The following is an 18217-nucleotide window of genomic DNA, read 5'->3' as shown; positions in this document are numbered from 1 at the left end:
CCGCCCCTCCAAATATGGTCAATCCTGGTTTCAACGGCAGTTCATAAGCAATGGATGATTTTTCGGTGGGTTGCCACTTGGGTAAACCAAGCAAGAGGCCATCTTGTGTAATTACTGGTTATAGAGCAGAGTGCCGTGCGCATAGCATGATTGACATGCAGGGCCGAACACCTCCTGCACAAACAAAGTCATGCTAATTGGATGGCTGAACTGAGAATGATGATTTTTCATTGCGTTTTCCTTACATCTCCTTGTACTTGAAAGTCATCAAAGCAGTAGGTTTAGATTTCCCCATTGTTTCTCTATAGATGATCCAACTTTTTAACTTTTTTGTTTTGTTTTGCAAACCTAAGTCAACGAACAACAACTACACATGGAGTAGCGCTCATTGACCAGTGAGTTGTGGATGTTGTAGTTCTTCTGGTGTTAGTTTCACTCACCGGTTTTGAGGTTGCGAGGTAGAAATCACAGCCTTTAGGGAGTCACCGGGCTGACATGTTGCCCCAGCTTAGCAGCCCCTTTTAGCTCCACTCGTCACGCTGTAGTTGCACATCTGCACCTATATATCAAAGCAGTGCACAAAAACATTCCTGAGAGCAAAGCAGCGGTGATTTGTGTGCCTTGCTCCTTCTTTTTTTATTAAAACTCATCTGTGATCTAACTGTTCACTCGGCTAAAAGCTATACCTTTTAAATCAGTCATCCGCCCAGAAGTTAGACCTGCACCACATTAAGAGCTGCACTGACATCACAACCGTTTCCCCTCTCCCCACCGAGCCTCATGCCTCTTTCATATATTTCCGCTTGTCCCCAACAGATGGACAATCTCGTGGCCAGAGATTTTTAAAGTGTTTAATAAATGTAATACAACCTTTATAGTGTTGAAGAAAGGGGACTAAACCAGAACCATGTGCATGGAGTGGATGCCGTTAGGGGCCACAACTAATATGGTTCAACATGTGGACCAGGCCATGCAGGCAGGTTCACTCAAATGTTGGACAGTTTATGACCTTCAGCATAGTTCCCTCAGAAAGTAGAGCCGGTGCTTACGTTGCCACTCTCTAATTTATAATGTGATGTTTTGTTTTTAAATGCGCCAAAGTAATAAAAGGACACAGGTGATGTTGGAATGCAGTGTCTGCTGTGTTTTATCTCAAAAAGGAGTAGTACAGTCATATTATGTTCCTATAGGGGGGTATTACATGGAAGTACCCTTAATTTGACTTATTGTCAAATTAAGGATGAGTGTCATGACCCTGGTGATGTATATTTGCATGCCTCCGGTCATTATTTCATTCAGCCCCACCTGACACCGCTAACAGATAATAAGATATTCCTGAAAAGGAATGTGATGGGACTGGATAAATCACAATCACTGGGAATGCACGTATTCTTGGATTATACAATACACTCAAGAGCAGGAGCTAATGAAATCTTCAAGATGCTTGCTCGTAACTGTGTGTTGACACTTTAGTGGGTCAGTCATCACAAACTCATGTTTAAACCAAATGTTGGCTATTTTCAGCGAACTTAACTTTAAATACCAGCAATAGTGAAATGTTCTTTTCCCGCAAAACTGACCTGCGCACTAATTCACAACATTGCCCACACCACCTCCACCGAGAGGGAAAGGGATAGCTGATACTGTATTATTGTAGTGTACTGTAGTGTTGCTTATGTTGTTGTATCATCTAAACATGTATTCAATATCCTCATGTTTCACTAATCCTAAATTATACTAGAAGATCCCAACATTTCCAAAAAATCGAAAACTTTGGGCTGTAAATTTGGGCAACAGTGTATAAAATGAGGTACACGACATGTAGACTATTTACGGTAAGTTAAACCTTGAATCTGACATAAATGCAAACATCATATAGCTTAAATCATGAATTGGACACAGTGCCATAAATGTATATTAATGTCAGTAAATACATGAGCTAAAAAGCCATTTTCAAACACTATATGTTGTATAGATAGCCTGTATTTTGCCACATTTGCGTCCTTTTTACAGTTCTAAGTGACATTACTAATTAATGTACAGTAAATACAAAACACGAGGGGTGAGATCTACAAATGCATTAAATGCTATCTGACTCACATTTTTGTACAGCCTAATATTTCACTAAGCCTTAGCATTTCATTCAGAGATGTACTCTAGATAAGTGCAATAATCTCAGTTTGATGGATGGCCCAGCCGGAGCCTCGGGCCAGTGGTGTGTACATACTGCGATGGTTGCTGCAGTACGATAAAACCAACACGGGCAGGTGTGTTTGGTTAAGATGCACTTGTCAAGTGGGGTGACAAGCATGTCTGTGTTCATTCAAGTGAACCCCTTATCTGCACCTCCATGTCCCACTCATGAGACAAAAGCACTTCCCATGTTTGTATGATTTACCTCTCAAGTAAAGTGCACCCCCGAGCACATACGCACGTACAGAGCCAATGCGCACACACATACATCACCATATTTTACACTGGAGTTGTTGGCTAAAATAATTCATATCACCTTTCATTACTGCTTAGTCCACAGCTCCAAACCATCTTTACATGCAGCCATTGCTCAAGACCAACCACTGATTTTGCACCTTTTTTCATGTGGCTTATTTTCTTTAAATCTTTATTTAGGTGAGGTGTTTTTTTGGGGTTTTTTTTATATATATTTTTTTAAATGTCGGTGTTTAATTAGTATTATTATTACTTTGTGTTTACATACCTTTGTATAGACTCTTGTGTTGCGCGTGCGACCACCTTTCTTTTCTGTCCATCTGATGTTTGTACTTTCAACCCGCGCGAGGAGGAAGTGACGTCAGACAAGGAAGTGCAGCTCGCCGCTGGCCGACAGCAGTGGACACAGCAGCAACACTACCAACATACATTAGTTGGCGTTCGTGTCAGAAGAAGCTTTCACACAAATGCTTATTTTGTGTGTGTGTGTTTGTGTGTGTAACCAGTGTGACGAGGTTGAAGAGCTGAAAGTCTTTCTAGAGCCGCTGAGAATGACACCGAGGTAAGCGGCAGCTCTGTGTGTGTGTGTGTGTGTGTGAGAGATGCTCCGAATGCTCGTTAGCTCAGCAGCTAGCCGCTTTAAGCTAACGCAAACCTGCTGCAGTCAGAGACAACGAGGTGAGCTGAATGTTTTCCTCATAACAATAAGTCGCTTCACTGCACGAATAGACGTGTGGCAGTCTTCCTGTGAAGAACTGAGCCCGTCATGTCAAACCTGTGGAAAGAGGCTCGGCTAAAGGGACATAACACTTAAAGAGTTCCTGTATATCAGCTGTCTAATAAACAGCCAGGTTTTATTTTAGATTAGACAATTAAATGAGGTTTTCTTCAAGTTGTGAAGCAGCGATAGACTGCACACATGGGTCATCTAGAAGTAAAAGCTGGAGTTGCTTATCTATGAATGAAATGTATTATTATTATTATTATTATTATTAGGTAGTGTGAAAGAAGACACTTCCAGCACTCATGGTCATCATTGTGCAATATCAGAGTTTATTCTTAATCCCATTCATAAACCCTGTGTTCAAACAAACACAATTTTAATGTATTTAATATATTTACAGATGCCATCACCCCAATGAGTATTTCAGTACTTCATGTACAATGGATTAACACCAAAATGTGTCACTGGATGAGATCCTCCCTTTCTCTGTCAATACTGTGTAGCTTACGTATTTATAGATTCTGTGCCAGCCGTAAAGGAAAATATAATTTGTGTTTTAATCTCCTTATTTCCTGGAATACGTCAAAGTCACATGTTGGTTCAGGTGACTGCCATCAAAACCGGCTGTAGTCATTAGCTGACTTGACACTCCCAGTGCTCCCACATGAGTCATGTCATGGTTCTGGGAAAGATACTGATGCGTTCTCTTCTCTTTTGTTTTCTTTTCTTTCTTTCAGATGACTCACTGGTGGCGTGGACATCAGTGATTTGACAGAAGATGAGGCTCGCTCCGTTCGTCAGACTTGTCATTGCTTGTAATGGTTGCTACTGTTGGCACAAACCACACTGACATGGACAACAAACTATCGTGAATCATGACTGTTGCTTTTTTGCACATCAGACTTACTAATGAACTAAACTCCTCAAATTAAGATTTAGTTTGTTTTGAATGGCTCTTGGTTAATAACCAGTGCTGACAATGTCGCTGGGTGAGCAGTCTCAAAAGTGGTTTCCGACCCATGTCCAAGCCACTGTTCTTCAAGCAAATGGTTTACAGCCTAAGGGCAAAAATGGCACCAATGATGCTTACACTATCATCCAGCTGGGCAAGGAAAAGTACTCGACATCAGTGGCAGAAAAGACGCTCAGTCCAGTCTGGAGAGAGGAAGCCTCCTTTGAATTACCTGGTCTGCTTTTGGAAGGGAACCCAGAAGTGTATGAACTCTGCTTCATAGTGACGCATCGGTCCTTGGTTGGGATGGACAAGTTCCTGGGGCAGAGGTCCATCAATCTCAATGAAATCTTTGATAACAAGGAGCGAAAGAAAACCGAGTAAGTATCGCAAATTGTCTCACATTTCACCTCGAGGCACATCATTTCCCTGATGTGATTATCAGGCCAGAATTATATGAATCAGTGAAAATGAAAAATTAAACTTAAAGCAACAAGTGTTCTACCATTACTCATCTGTTAAATGCACAGTCAATGCAATGCCATTAGTTTGTAATATTACACTTACTAAATATCCAATGCCACTAATCTGAGGGGTCTTGTTTGAATCTTGAATTTTGATCTAGTACATTTCATACTGGGCTTTTTGCATCACATGTACAGTATTTGAGCTCTATTGTAAGTAAGATTTTTACAGCTTTCACGTGGAAGTGTCAAATATCAATGTACTGTCGGTAGAGAGGAGCAGACTTTTGAGAGGAAGTGGAAAATATTTGCAGAACTATTCCAGTCATATGTGGATTACAGCTTGGGGTATATTAGTTTTTACTCACTGTCACATTCACACGTCACATCATGTGTTATTTCTATATTATGCTACATATGTGGACCTAATTAATGGCAGTGTGCTAAGTTGTGCGTGTTATATTCTGTACTCTGTTCTCAATTAGGTTGATGACCTAACTTTTATTTACAACACATGGTTTAAAGGCCATTGCATTGTCCTTTATTCTTTTTATATAATATAAATATAAATATATTTTATTACATAGATCTGTTTTGATTTAAAGCGTTAAAAAAAGTTAAATTCTCTGTAGCTCAGTGAACTGATCAAACAGAAACACCAGATTTATTCCTCTCAAACTATCTCAACACAACTATTGCAGATGATGAAGTCCTGCCATGTCCAGTTGGTTGAGCTATTTCCCCTCTGTTTTTTGAGGTTTTGTAATTAATTTACCTACATTGTTGAGAGATTATTTTTGTCTCAGTCATTGACCTGGTGTGCACCAGTTGACTTAATTGAAACTAGTGGAGCCGGCTAAACATGTCTTGTTAGTCACTCTTATGCACGCAGTTGTTTTTGAATGACCAAAAGGAATATGGCCTTTTCTTTGCCTTCTCATGAACGGCCCCACTGGAAAAGTTCAGGAAAATGTCTGCCCTTTTACAAACAGGTGACTTGTCTATGCTGTTTTTATGCTGGAATAAGGTTGTTCCCCTTGCTAAATCACTGTATAAAAGAAAAACTGTTAGAGAAAATGAATAAATGTCGAGTGACCTGACATAACATTGTACATACCTGCACATCTTGTAAGAGGCAGTATTATACTTGGCAAAACGTGAGGGTTTTGACCCTTACAAGTCCAGCACACACATGTTTCTTAACCCTACATTAAGCAAACAGGAACAGAATAACCAAACTGGATCTGGTGCTAATTAGCTCCCTGCACGTTTCAACATGGACAGACGTAGCTGCACTTCCTCTTTGCCCATCAGGTGGGAGAATCACAATATTTTATAATCAGTGTGGATGGGTCTTATTTGTTTTAGGTGCCTGGCCGATGCAGCTCGAGGCCGTGCACTTTTTCAGCAGAGGTTCTGTAATGGATATGCTCGCATTGCTTGTTGGCCTAATCCCGCACTGCAGGCATACTTGACAATGATGCCGGGACCCTCGATACTATATCCACACTCCACAGTGGGTCTGTGTTCACTGTGGCCCATCCGCAGTGTTTTTGAACTGACATATTGGGGAGGAAAGGCCGTCTTGATATCTGAGTAGGCAGCCCATAATTATCGCACACCTGTGTTTGTTGATTGTGAGGAGTTTCCCAGCGGTCCAGGCCCGAGTGGGAGGATTGTGGTTCCAAGCACACGGAGGTTTATCTTGGCCTTGAGACACACGTGAGGTGCAGCCCCGGCCCCACGGCAGCGGCATGCTGTGGCCGCTGATCATACTGAGCACGGCGCACAGCCTGGGAATTAGACCCAGCAAGGCCTTTCATGACTGGGCTGCCGGGCCACGAGACAGTTTAGAATAGCCTTCAACAGCTGCGGTTTTTAAAAAGCCAATACCAACACTTTTTTTGGGATTGGACCAATAACTGATATTTCATGCTGGAACTCAAGGGATTCCACCAATCTCAATATAAATCCAGAAAGTAATATCAGTAATCATATTAAAGCAAATTAAATTATGCAAATATGCTTTTTAGTTCAAGGGTTGTCTTTTATATTTAAATGTTTTTATGTTATTTAAACTGCACCATAATGGAGCCCACACACATGCATTCTCACATTTACACCGACTGGTTTCCTATAGATTGTAACAAGCCCTAGAACATTGAGGATACGTCTCAGTAGCTCGTGTGGACTGCTGGGTAGCCCTGCAACATGGCTTTGCAATTTCCCAAATGCTTGTTGTTGCGTTTCTGAACAAAGGCCAGATTTGTGCAAATGCCACTTCATTTCGCTCATAGTGAAGGCATAAATCCCATTACTTCCAGTCGCAGAAGCAGAGAGGTTAAACAAATAGAAGCTCAAAAGCAGCCTGAAATGGTCTATATTATTCAGCGGCAGGCTGTTTCTTGTGTTCGGTTTGCAAAGAATAATGTTTATCCTCTGAATGATAAATTGCATTCTCACTTGTGTCAGGGAAAAGTTCAAATGGTTTAAGCCCCCGCGTTTGTGTGTAGCTTTTGGATTAGTCTGCTCAAATTAGCCTTTTCACTGGTGTCCACAAAGAAGTAGGTAGCGCACATTAGAAAGGATGTGGGCTATTTTTTTTCCATTTGTCATATTGTTTGATAGTGTAAGGACTTTAACTGCCTCCTGACTTTGTATACCTTTCTTCTTGAATTACGTGTAATCAACTCACAATTTTTCACACTTGTTATATAAATTGTCCTGTTGAATTTTGCTCAGCCTAAGTCCCCTCTCCACTCTCACTCTAGCTGGTATTCGCTGGAGTCCAAGCCAGGAAAGAAGCGGAAAGAACGAGGCCGCATCCAAGTCAGCATCCAGTTCATGAGGAACAACATGACGGCCAGCATGTTTGACCTCTCCATGAAGGAAAAGCCCCGCTCGCCTTTTTCCAAACTCAAGGATAAAATGAAGGGCCGTAAACATGACAGCGGCTTTGGTGACACATCTTCTGCCATCCTGCCACGCTCCGCCGCGTGCGACTCTGAGCCCAGCCGTCAGGACTCCGGCCCAGACCCCCAACCCCAGACCAAAGCGAAGGTCAAGAGACCATTACTCGCTGGGGCTCATAAACTCTCTGCAGCCCATTCCATGTCCGATCTCATTGGAACCCACTTTCGGCCCAAACTGGACTCCATGAACTCCATTGAAGAGAGTGGTGAGGACCAAAGCTTTTATTCTTTATTATTATTATTTAGTTTGTTTCACTATATATCACTATTAATCTTTAAAGAATGAGTGACAGTGGTACAAGCAAGTTACTGGTTTACTTATATCAAGGATAAAATGCCTCATTCTGAGCACTAAAATGACAGATCAGAATCTTTATCTGGTGATGAGCGTTGTGGTCAGCTATCATCTATTTATCCTGTTTGACCCTACAGATACAATACAGTCATAGTAATTTTGAAGCAGTAAAATTCATAGTTTTAACAATTAATCAGCCAGTTATCTGTAATCTGTGTAATATTCATAACCAACAACTCAAAATTTTCTCTCTGAATATACAAGTAATCCCAAAGGCAAATGAATAAGCCTGACTCGGCTCACTGTACACTTTGCCTTGACTGCCTGCACATTTCCACCACACAGCCATCTGAGGCAGTTACAACATGATGATAGTGAATTTATTTTACACGCTACTTGGGAAACATTCAGATCGCCAGGCAGGAGGGAGGGAAACTATCCAAAGTTCTCAAGCAGGACGCACACAATTGCAGATTTGGAGGGTTTTAATAATATAACAAGCTGCCCAAAATTACTGCTCTCAGTAATTTGTGGTGTGGCATTGGTTGGAAGAGTCACAAGGCCAACTTTGAAAATAACACTTAGGGCACAACACAAGTGGAGATGTTTACATGTTCTTTTAATTATGTAAAACCGTAGTAAAAAAAGAAAAAGTGTTTATGAACATTAAATCAGTGATTGTTTTTGCTTTAAGAGGCCTGATCAGATCTCACAAGTTCCCGTCACAAATTATCCAATAAAATAGAACAAATCAATTGCATTATTCAGCTTTATTACAGTGTGATAAGTTCTATCCATTTAAATCACAACTCCATCATAAGTTGATGTAATGCTTTTGATTTCTCCTGGGGGAGTACAGGTGGACCGCACAGGCGTTCCCAGAGCGAGGTGCCAGGCTATCAGGACGGTGAGGCACACAGTGACCCTTTTACTGATATCAGTGACACCCTGCCACAGAAGTATGCCACGCTCCCACGCAACCGCAACCCATTTGAGGGGGAGCAAGGGCAGCTGTGGGACCGTGCAGAGCGGAAGGAGAAAAAAGAGAAGGTCAGCCTACTGGAACGTGTGACAGGAAAGAAGGAAGGCCGCAAAGGCAACAGTGGGACCAAGTCGGGCAGCTCGGGAGACCTGCATTCCCCCAACCCCTTTAGTGGAGAGTCACAAGCAGACACGAACCCGTTCGTCTCCAACTACAAAGCCAGGTGATTCCCTTTTTTTTGTTTACTCTGTATGGTTCACCAAATTAAAACACACCTCACAGCTTCCCTCTGCTACAACATGCTTTGTTCACCTCACAAAAGGTTTCAGCTGCCCTCCCTTCATTGGGATGGTGCCTGAGCTTGTTTGACAAATTGTGAACTCTTTCAACCTTGTTTTTCGAAAGACATCATACTCAAATCTTTTCAATCTCTCAACTATATTTCCAGTTGTTGTCGAAGGTATCTGCTCTACAAAAATAGTCTCCAGTCCAACTCCTCAATTCCTAGTTCAGAGTCCAGAATACTTCCTCCTGAAGGAACAACTTAAATGTCTCTCTCTGACTAAAATAAATATACAAAAAAATGCATGTGTATTTAAACTTTCCCTTTTCTGCATCTCACATTCATGAACATTTACAAACCATTGCCATGTTTTAGTATTATGGTGAATCTTAACAATGAACAGTTGATTTCAAACCGGGTGACTAAGAAACAAACTTCCTAATATGTTACACGGAAATATCAAATTCTTCCATGCCTTCATTTAAGCCTCCATCATTTGACTAAAATCTGCACAGCAGTGGTTCCTACACATTTTTAGCATATCACTAATGTATGTTCTCCATCCTATTCCATAAATATCCCACACTCCAAAAAAATGGTATCTTGCTACCCCTTGGGACAACTGCTGCTCTACAGGATATTGGCTACCACATTCTCATAAAGTTTCAAATACCTTGTTGATTAAAATCTACTATCTGATGCACCCCCTCTTCTCCCTCTCATTCTGTTTTCAAGTCATGTTGTTCAAACATTTCCAAAGATGTGGTTCCGTCTATTTCCTGTGTAACATAAAGAGTTGGTGAGCACGGTGGCTAAGTTCTGGTTTTATCAGAGTGGAAGGTGTCATTAGTGGCTCTTTAGACAGCCTGGGCTTGATAACGGAGCCCTCTGAGCTATAGTAATGAGATCCTCTGCAGAGATAGACCATCCAATTAACCACTTATCTCTGGTGGCACGAGTCCATCATCTTTACTGCTGCCTTTGTCATGCGGTAGCTCAGTGGTCATTTGTAATGTGGTGCATGACCATAAAAATTTGGTTCAAAGTACAGGTTTTATTGAGGAACTTATTCACGGCTGCAGCAAAAAAAAAAAAAGTCTTCCTTCACCATATTCTCTTAAATATCCACATTTGCGTCAGAGCCTCTGTATTATTAGAATATCAATAACTATACCCCAAATTGACACTGTAATTCCTTTGTAATTAATTTGAATTCTGACATTGTGTTTGTTTTTGTTTGCTTTGCAGTGATAGAAAGTCAACAGGAAGAGAGGACCTCACCTTTGGCCAAAAGAAGAAGGACATGTACGGCAAGAAAAATGTAAGCTGGTCTGTCAGGTGATATTTTTGCATGTTGTCAGTTTTACCTGACAGTGACTGAGATAGGAAAAAAAAAAAAAAAAAAAAAATATATATATATATATATATATATAGATAAATTACCTCAATAGTTGCAACAGTGTCATTATACTTCCTGTGCAGTATTTTTAGTTGAGAACTCAAAGTTTCATTTGACAAAGCAGCTGGTGACACTGATCTCTGAGACCTCTGAAAATTCAGATGTGCCATTCAACTAATTAGCAGCTGCACACATCGGTCATCATGTCTGATCCGATCATAATTTGAAGTGGTGTGAAATTTCAGGCTATGAGGTCAGTCATGGTGTACGGCACTGGTTCTGTAATTGGAGTCATAGAGAAAAGGTAAATAAATGTGTGTTTTTCTTTCTTTTTTTTGATTATTACATTATTTGTACGTGACATTTCACCCTTTTTGTATTGTTCTTTAAATTAGTACTGCATTTCCAATTTAAAAAGGAACTCAAATTCGCAGACTACTACGTGGCAAAATTGGTATTTACGAGGGAGCAGTGGCTTAAGTGATGCCTAAATGAGAAAGCGAATGCTGATAATGGCTTTCCTCACCTTTCTTTGTGGGTGTTGAGGGCTGTCGGTATCCACACGTGCCCCTGTGCATGCCGCAGTGCCTTGCCGAAATGGCAGCTCCCGTTTCCTCCGCTTCAAGGCCCTAATTAACCACATGGGGGGGGGGGGGGCAGTTAGAGATTTCAAAGGACTGAGCTTTTAGATTCTCAAAGCTGAGCTCATTAGAAACTGTAATGACACAACTGGAGAATGCCAAGTGTGCGCCTTATCTTCTCCTCACTACTGATCGCAGAAAAATGTTCATCATTACTTTGCCAGTTCATGGTCATTTCTAGGCCTTTGTCACCAGCCACTAAAGCTCCTGATTGTTATGCTCTGTGTGTGTGTGTGTGTGTGTGTGTGTGTGTGTGTGTGTGTGTGTGTGTGTGTGTGTGTGTGTGTGTGTGTGTGTGTGTGTGTGTGTGTGTGTGTGTGTGTGTGTGTGTGTGTGTGTGTGTGTGTGTGTGTGTGTGTGTGTGTGTGTGTGTGTGTGTGCGCGCGCGCGCGCATATAATGAGAGAGCGAGCGTCTTCGTATACATATGCCTGTATGTGAAGCCAACATTCACTTCCACGTAGCTGTCAGTTCTCTCGTTCCCCTTTATAGATGGCTTAAGGTGCAGTATCTTTCAGGGTGATGCCTTTTTTTGTGTTGTGTGCGAGGAATAGGTTACTGAGCTCCGTTCTTGAAACCCTCCTTACACTGGACATTTAATCTCAACGGCAAATATTTCATTTTGGTTTGCGTCGCCCCACAGTAGCCTCTGTGCTGTTCGGAGCGATAAGATACCTGGTAAGCAGTCCCGCTCCAGGTCTCGCTGCATTGTCTTTCGCCAGCAGTGGAAGCATGAATGGTGCATGGGAGTGGAAGCTGATAAGTGTGGTATTTTAAACAGGGTGAAGGCTTTGCTGCTCTATCCGTTCGGGGGAGGATGCCCAGCACTGAAGCGATAAAGTGGTCCCTCATTAAAAACGATTACAGCTCCTCTCGTACCCGCGCAATATGATCTGCACATACCGTACCACGCTGCTCTGTCCACATAGATTGTGCTCAAAGAGCAAAGCTGGGCTTGGGTTGCATCCTTATTTTGGTATTTATTAGCCTGACCTTTTAATTGCAGAAATATGCAGCCTGGCATTTCCCCCCTCAAAACAATGATGCTATATTTTCTGGGAAAATCTTCTTTGTTAACTGCTGGCAGTCTCTGCCAGAAAAAAATGAGGGTAACTTTCTCAAGATGTTAGCTGCTTGTTGTCGTGTCAAAGTCGTGTCCCAGAGCAGTTAAACTGCTGTTGATTTGTTACGAACAACACAGTTTTAGATCATAACATCTGGCACAGAATTCAGTGACTTGACAGTGTGAAATCCTCGGAGAACAGTCTCGTCTTAACAACTCCCATTTAGCCTTTATTAGCAACAGAGAACAAGAGATAAACACATGACAGTTTGTCACATTAGGTTTTCACGGCAATTAGTTTATTTTCTCTGTTGCATTGTGATCGCACTTAAAGGGCAGCTTTACTTCTGTCCCTGTTATCAGATGCTGATATTTCACTTTCTACTTTTACAAAAACATTTGGTGATTATGCAGCTTGTAACCTCAAAATCTAATTTCAGCCTTTACTTGTCCCCCCCCCCCCATTTTTTTTCAGCAGGTGAGAGAAAGCGTGGCTGCCTATAGCAACTTGTCCTTTGAGGAAGTTGTGCAGGAACTCATCAAGCAGAAAGAAGTAGTGAAAAAGAAAGATGCCCACATCAGGGAGCTGGAGGACTACATCGACAACCTACTCGTACGTGTCATGGAGGAGACGCCGAGCATTCTGCGGACACCCTATGAGCCAAAAAAGAAGGCGGGTAAACTCAGTAAAAAATAGCAAGAAGCAAACAAACAAGAGGATGAGAAGTATACTAAGAAAGGTTTAGCGTTAGCTCACGTGTCACATACGTGAGCTAACATACGTTAGCTCACGTATGTTTAAAAAAAAGGGGGGGGGACAAATGGGATCGATCAAGGCCAAATTCATGATCGAGCTATGACTTTATTTTAGAACATTTAACATTTTTATTCAATAGATTTTTAGTTCATGCAAGTTTTTTTTTTACCTCTTTGTTTGCCATTCACATACAATCGTTTTTGATATTACTTTTCTGAATATTTGCTTTTTATTTTTAGGTACTCAAACAGGATACATGGTATTCATCAGTTAATTCAAGCCAAATCAAACCCATATTTTGTGACAGAGATTAATTTGAGCTGTATTGAACGCACTTGTGAACCTCCCGAGGTCTGTTGCACATGCAGCTGCTGTCATCTGTTCAGAAGATCTGTAGTTGCACGTGCAGCCAAAATTCGTGTTTACCAGATGCCGCAGTCGCGGTTGTGTGCTGTTTGCTGAAAGACGGTCAAGTGGTTGATAAGACAAAGCTTTAGGTACTGTGTTTACACAAGTCTTCAACTCGCCACCTAAAACACGACACATTCAGCAGAGGCAGTATTTGGCTTTATTCCGAGTCTCTTATGCCGAGACGGTTTGCTGCAGATGTGGATGAACTCTGCTCTCCTACCCAATACCCTGAATGATTTATAGGTGTTCTTAGAAAGACTGGAAGACAGTTATGGTAAGAAGTTACTGGACAGTATCTGGTTTCTTTACCTTACTCGTGTGTTTTGTTTTGTTTTCCTTTTTGAACAAATGTACATCTCTTTTATTGGTTTGCTGACTTTACATTCTTTTTTAAAATCTGTGACGACTATCAAGTAATTTTTCTAATTCACTCGTTGAAGGTAATTATTTTACTAAGTTTCAAGTGCAATAATCATGACTTAAGTATCTTGTGTTATATTCTGCTGCTTATGTTCTTGTTTACATTTTAATCACATCTTTGCGTTGAACTTATCTCTTAAAATTGACGTGATTGGTTTGAAAAGCCCGGGAGCTTTGTGTTACAGCCTACGTGGATTTACATGCCTTCATTTCCTCCATACACAGCTTTTCCTGAAGATTGTACCAAGCTGCAGATGTGGATAAATTCTGAACAGGCTTTATTAGATAAATATGTCACTTCTCATATACATTATTTTCATGTATTTGTAAGGTACTTTATGGTAAAACGCTAGAGTGTCCCAGTACCACCTCCCTCACAACCTGTTCTACTGTAATTACACTTTATAGTTTGTTAAAGGGGCAGTAAGTGATTCGAAAGCAATACAAGCTGCATATATTTCCTCACGGTCCATTAGCTGTCTGCTCTGTGTGTGCGCCGAAAAAAAATCTGTGTTTTCGTCTCAACCCAGGCTCTGTAAATCCAAAACGGAACAAATGGCTCGGGTCACGCCACACAACACTGCGAGTGCAATTTGTAAACACCACGCATCAATACCTTAAGAGACCTGCTAGCGGGTGGCGCTGCAATTCCACGTTTTTGGCTTAGTGGTTTTGCTTGTCGGAGTCCCGTACCCGAGGTCGCGGCCCGGCCAGAGCAGTAAAATCACAACAACAACAACGAGAGAAGCAAGCTTTCTCCAAGATTGCTTACTTCCCCTTTAAAAAAAAAAAGAACACTCATGTATTCAGGACTTACTGGTACACTTTTTATACGTCATTCGCATTAGCATTTATATGTTTACCATTGAACTGTTGCTCAGTATATTTCAGCAATTTTTATTTATTTTTTTCATCAAAACTGTCCAAATTTACACAAGTTGCAAGTGTCTTTAAGTTCACTGAGGAACACTGAGAAAACAGCCGCAGGGCATCGTTCAGGTCACTGACAGCCGACGTCAGACGTTAACAATGTCCTCATTTCACAGGTTTGTCTCGTCTTATATCTCCTCGCCATCTATGACGCTAATGCCGTAACGGCACGTTACTTCCATGTTGAACAAAGCTCCGTTATATTGTAAATCAGTTACTACTGAACAAATGCTCTGGTGAGCTAAGGAGCAGCTGTCGCATCACACTACTGGTACTAAAATGCACTACATGACTACTTTTTAGAGAGAAAGAGGCCATTCCCTGAACGTGTTCTCATGGTAGATGTCCAACTATAGTATGGTCACTTCATGATGCTTACTGTAGATTTACATTTTGAATTAGCTTATTCTTACTTAATGGAAAGCAGCTTAATGAACAGTGTTAAATATGCTTTTTACTATCATAGTAACAGTCCTTTACTCAAAGTTCCACACCATTTTTAATGATATAGCTAAGATCTTTATTAGATAACGGTCCACCTTCTACTGTTGCCGGTATTAGTTCAGATTTTTTATAATCTGTTTTGTAATTACTGCCCAATCCCAAATCTTCAGATTATTTGACCTTCACACTGTATGATACCAAGTCACAGGTCAGACATAAGTGCTACACTTGCTCTATGGGAAATTTTAAGTTTTCATGAATGTTGCAAATCTCAGAAACACATTTTGTCTTGTGCTGATTGTAATTATTTTCTGCTGTTCTTTCATCTGAAGGTACATCATCTCTTTTACGGACTTGAAGCTTAAATCTCGTTACTGAATATATTCCGGTCGGGTTTGAAATGTATCCTTTTGAACTGTATAATGCTATACAGTACACTAACCAGGCCAATTGAACCTTGCTTGCCTTTGAAGTGTTTGGTGTATCCAAAGAGATCATTTCATGGGTGGAATTCATTTTTTTCCCTTCTTCTCTCTCTTCTTTGTGTTTAGTCGAACAAAACTCAAGACAACTATACAAGAAGTTACTGTTGACGCATAACGTTTTGTGCGATGATGTGACACAAATGTTGGGGGGAAAAAATTGTTTTTATTGGAACAGTATGATTTGATTTGCATATATTTTGTAAAGCCAAAACATGTTTGAATCAGTTTGTAAATCGTGAGTATTATGATTCTAATTAAGAAGATGTGTGGACAAGAATCTGTTTTCCATTATGGAAAAACTTCTCACTGAATGCCTTCCTATGTGTGTTGACGTGTAAAATCTCTTGTCTACTCATGTTACAGGCTTTACCAACTGCTTCGACCAGTTAGCCAGTTGTTCATGGACCTTTACCGAGCTGTTCATTCTTAAAAGCCACATTGTGCATAGTCACTTTGTAGCATTACCCTGTTTGACTTTTTGCACACTGTGCTATAGAATATTTGAAAATGTGCTTCCTGGGGGGTTTATTCTGATTATTCAAAGTTAATTGAACTGAAATTTCAAAAGTGGGAATAAAAGTATAAAACTGGAAAAAAAAAAAAATATTCACCACCCATCTTTCATAAACTGACATTTGCAAACTGTGATTTAATTGTGATACTCAGGCTTTTTTTCCCTTGTGTCACTACAGATAGCAGAGCATACATTTCTGGAAGTGATATTTTAGTTTATGTCATATTGTGCATCCTAAGAGAGGATGAAGCAGCTGGTTTTACACCAATGTTTACTATGTTCCGGAAAAGCCCATTGCTTTTCTTGAATGACGAAATGACAAAAGATAAGGTCTGAGAACATTTGATTTTGAATACATTTGGTCCCTGAGGTTATTTATCTTAAATGAAAAATGAGGGGTGAGTACTTCAAATTAATTAATTCTGCCCGCCACTTTTGTTCTTTTAGCTTGATGCTACATTTGCTTTATGCTTTAATATCATTTGGTGCTTTAGTAGATGTCAGTCTGAAACACAAATCTGAATGAAAAGCATTTTCAAATCATTTTGAGCACAACGGTGCTATGTAAAGCAGTGCATTGCGCACACACAAAAAAGGAGCCTCCATCATCTTAGTTCTTCCTTGTCTCTTTGCATAATATTTGTCATACAATTAATGGCAGTCTTTGAATATGTAAAGCACTCAACATGCTTAGAGGCAAACATTTCCTATAGAATTTGGCCATGGCTCTTGTTATAATTCAAGTTTGCATAGACAGTGTTGCACATGCTTTAAGTAAGTGTAGGTGAGTGTCCGCCCCATTGCAAAAAAAACAAAACGGTGCAACCTATGGTGATATATATATATATATATATATTATTTTTTTCCCCGTGTTGACGAAGCATGCATTGAACCTTTTGAAGAAGATGACATAAAGCTGAAGTCGGATCTCACAATCCTCCTCCGGCAGTCTTTTTAAGTCCTTTACTGATAATATGATGCTGCTTGCCATAGGCCACATACAGCTGCCAGACACTAAGACTTAAGCCCCGGCTAAATCCCCTGACGGTGCTTGTAATGTGGCACACAGTTTTGAAGGAAATGATGACTGTGTTTATAAAAGATCTTGCCAGTTAGCAAAGCTTCATTGAGTTTAAGGAACTGTATGGAGGCTGGCGCAGAGAGGCCAACACAATTAAACATGTCCTGAGCTTAGTGCTGCATCGTGGTGAAGACCTGAAATGAAATATTGATACAAACATGGTATCTGCTGCTGAAGGCAGTCGATGTGTACCGAGCCTCATTCAGGTTCAGGCCTTGTAATGTAACAAGATAAACTAAATGTGTGTTTGGAATATTCAGTTAATGCTGCATGTCAACCACATTTTTTGATTATTTAACAGACATTGGCATTTTGCTGATATAGAAACCATTAATTCAACTAAATTGGGATCATTTTCACCAAACCCTCATCACACAACCTTGTAATGTATTTAACTCAGAACTGTAATGTGTGTGAGTCAGTTAACAAATGTACATTTATCAAAGAGCTTTTGTTTTGTTCAATATTTTCCCATAATGGCCAATATGCAAGACTTTCATACCTGGATGTTTGTTGACAAGAATGTATGGCTTTTATATTATTGTAGTTCTGGAAACACACTGGGGTCTAGGTGATGTGTTATGATAACAGTGTAATGCTGTTAATAGTGATTGTATGTGAAGTGCCAAGAAACTCACTAATGCAAGAATTTGATGTTTCTCTCAATATTCACTCACTCTCTATGTTCTATAGTTTACAGTTCATTATGATTAAATTCCGATGTTTCACTGAATGTAGTTTGAAAGGCGTGTATTGTCCTTTTCTATACAATGACAACTGCTGTTCTGTTGTAACTGTTATTCTGTCTTTTTTTTAAGCAGAATGATCAAAAAATCATTTTTGAAGTTTTATAAAAAGTACTAACATTTTGCAGCAGATGTGGTTGATCAAAAAAACTACAGTGTAAATTGGGTGCAAATCTTGGATTCTTAGGGATAAATTAAAAGCCACTC

General features: G+C 40.4%; 1 protein-coding gene across 2 annotated transcripts; it reads left to right on the top strand.

Annotated features, from left to right (window-relative positions):
* Positions 1-2822: 2822 nt before the first annotated feature.
* LOC118283285 (rab11 family-interacting protein 2) lies at positions 2823-18009 on the top strand. Of its 2 annotated transcripts, none has more exons than XM_047335144.1 (6): positions 2823-3010; positions 3910-4504; positions 7360-7766; positions 8715-9060; positions 10369-10441; positions 12701-18009. In XM_047335144.1, the coding sequence occupies exons 2-6, from the start codon at positions 4152-4154 to the stop codon at positions 12917-12919; spliced, it is 1398 nt and encodes a 465-aa protein (XP_047191100.1). In that variant the 5' UTR covers positions 2823-3010; positions 3910-4151; the 3' UTR covers positions 12920-18009. The 2 variants fall into 2 exon arrangements, with proteins under 2 accessions (XP_047191100.1, XP_035460992.1); XM_035605099.2 differs by having other exon boundaries at positions 12698-18009.
* The last annotated feature ends 208 nt before the right edge of the window (positions 18010-18217 follow it).

This window comes from Scophthalmus maximus, chromosome 10 (assembly GCF_022379125.1).
Source record: "Scophthalmus maximus strain ysfricsl-2021 chromosome 10, ASM2237912v1, whole genome shotgun sequence".
Taxonomy (NCBI): domain Eukaryota; kingdom Metazoa; phylum Chordata; class Actinopteri; order Pleuronectiformes; family Scophthalmidae; genus Scophthalmus; species Scophthalmus maximus.
Note: the sequence above shows the minus strand (reverse complement) of the source record. Positions and strands in the feature narration are given on the sequence as shown.

What these genes read in the sequence shown, in the direction of transcription:
- LOC118283285 (XM_035605099.2), top strand. Translation starts at nt 4,152, where the DNA reads ATGTCGCTGGGTGAGCAGTCTCAAAAGTGGTTTCCGACCCATGTCCAA. An exon ending in AAGGAGCGAAAGAAAACCGA is followed by an intron (nt 4,505 to 7,359) that starts GTAAGTATCGCA and finishes CTCTCACTCTAG; the next exon opens with CTGGTATTCGCTGGAGTCCA. An exon ending in GAACTCCATTGAAGAGAGTG is followed by an intron (nt 7,767 to 8,714) that starts GTGAGGACCAAA and finishes GGGGGAGTACAG; the next exon opens with GTGGACCGCACAGGCGTTCC.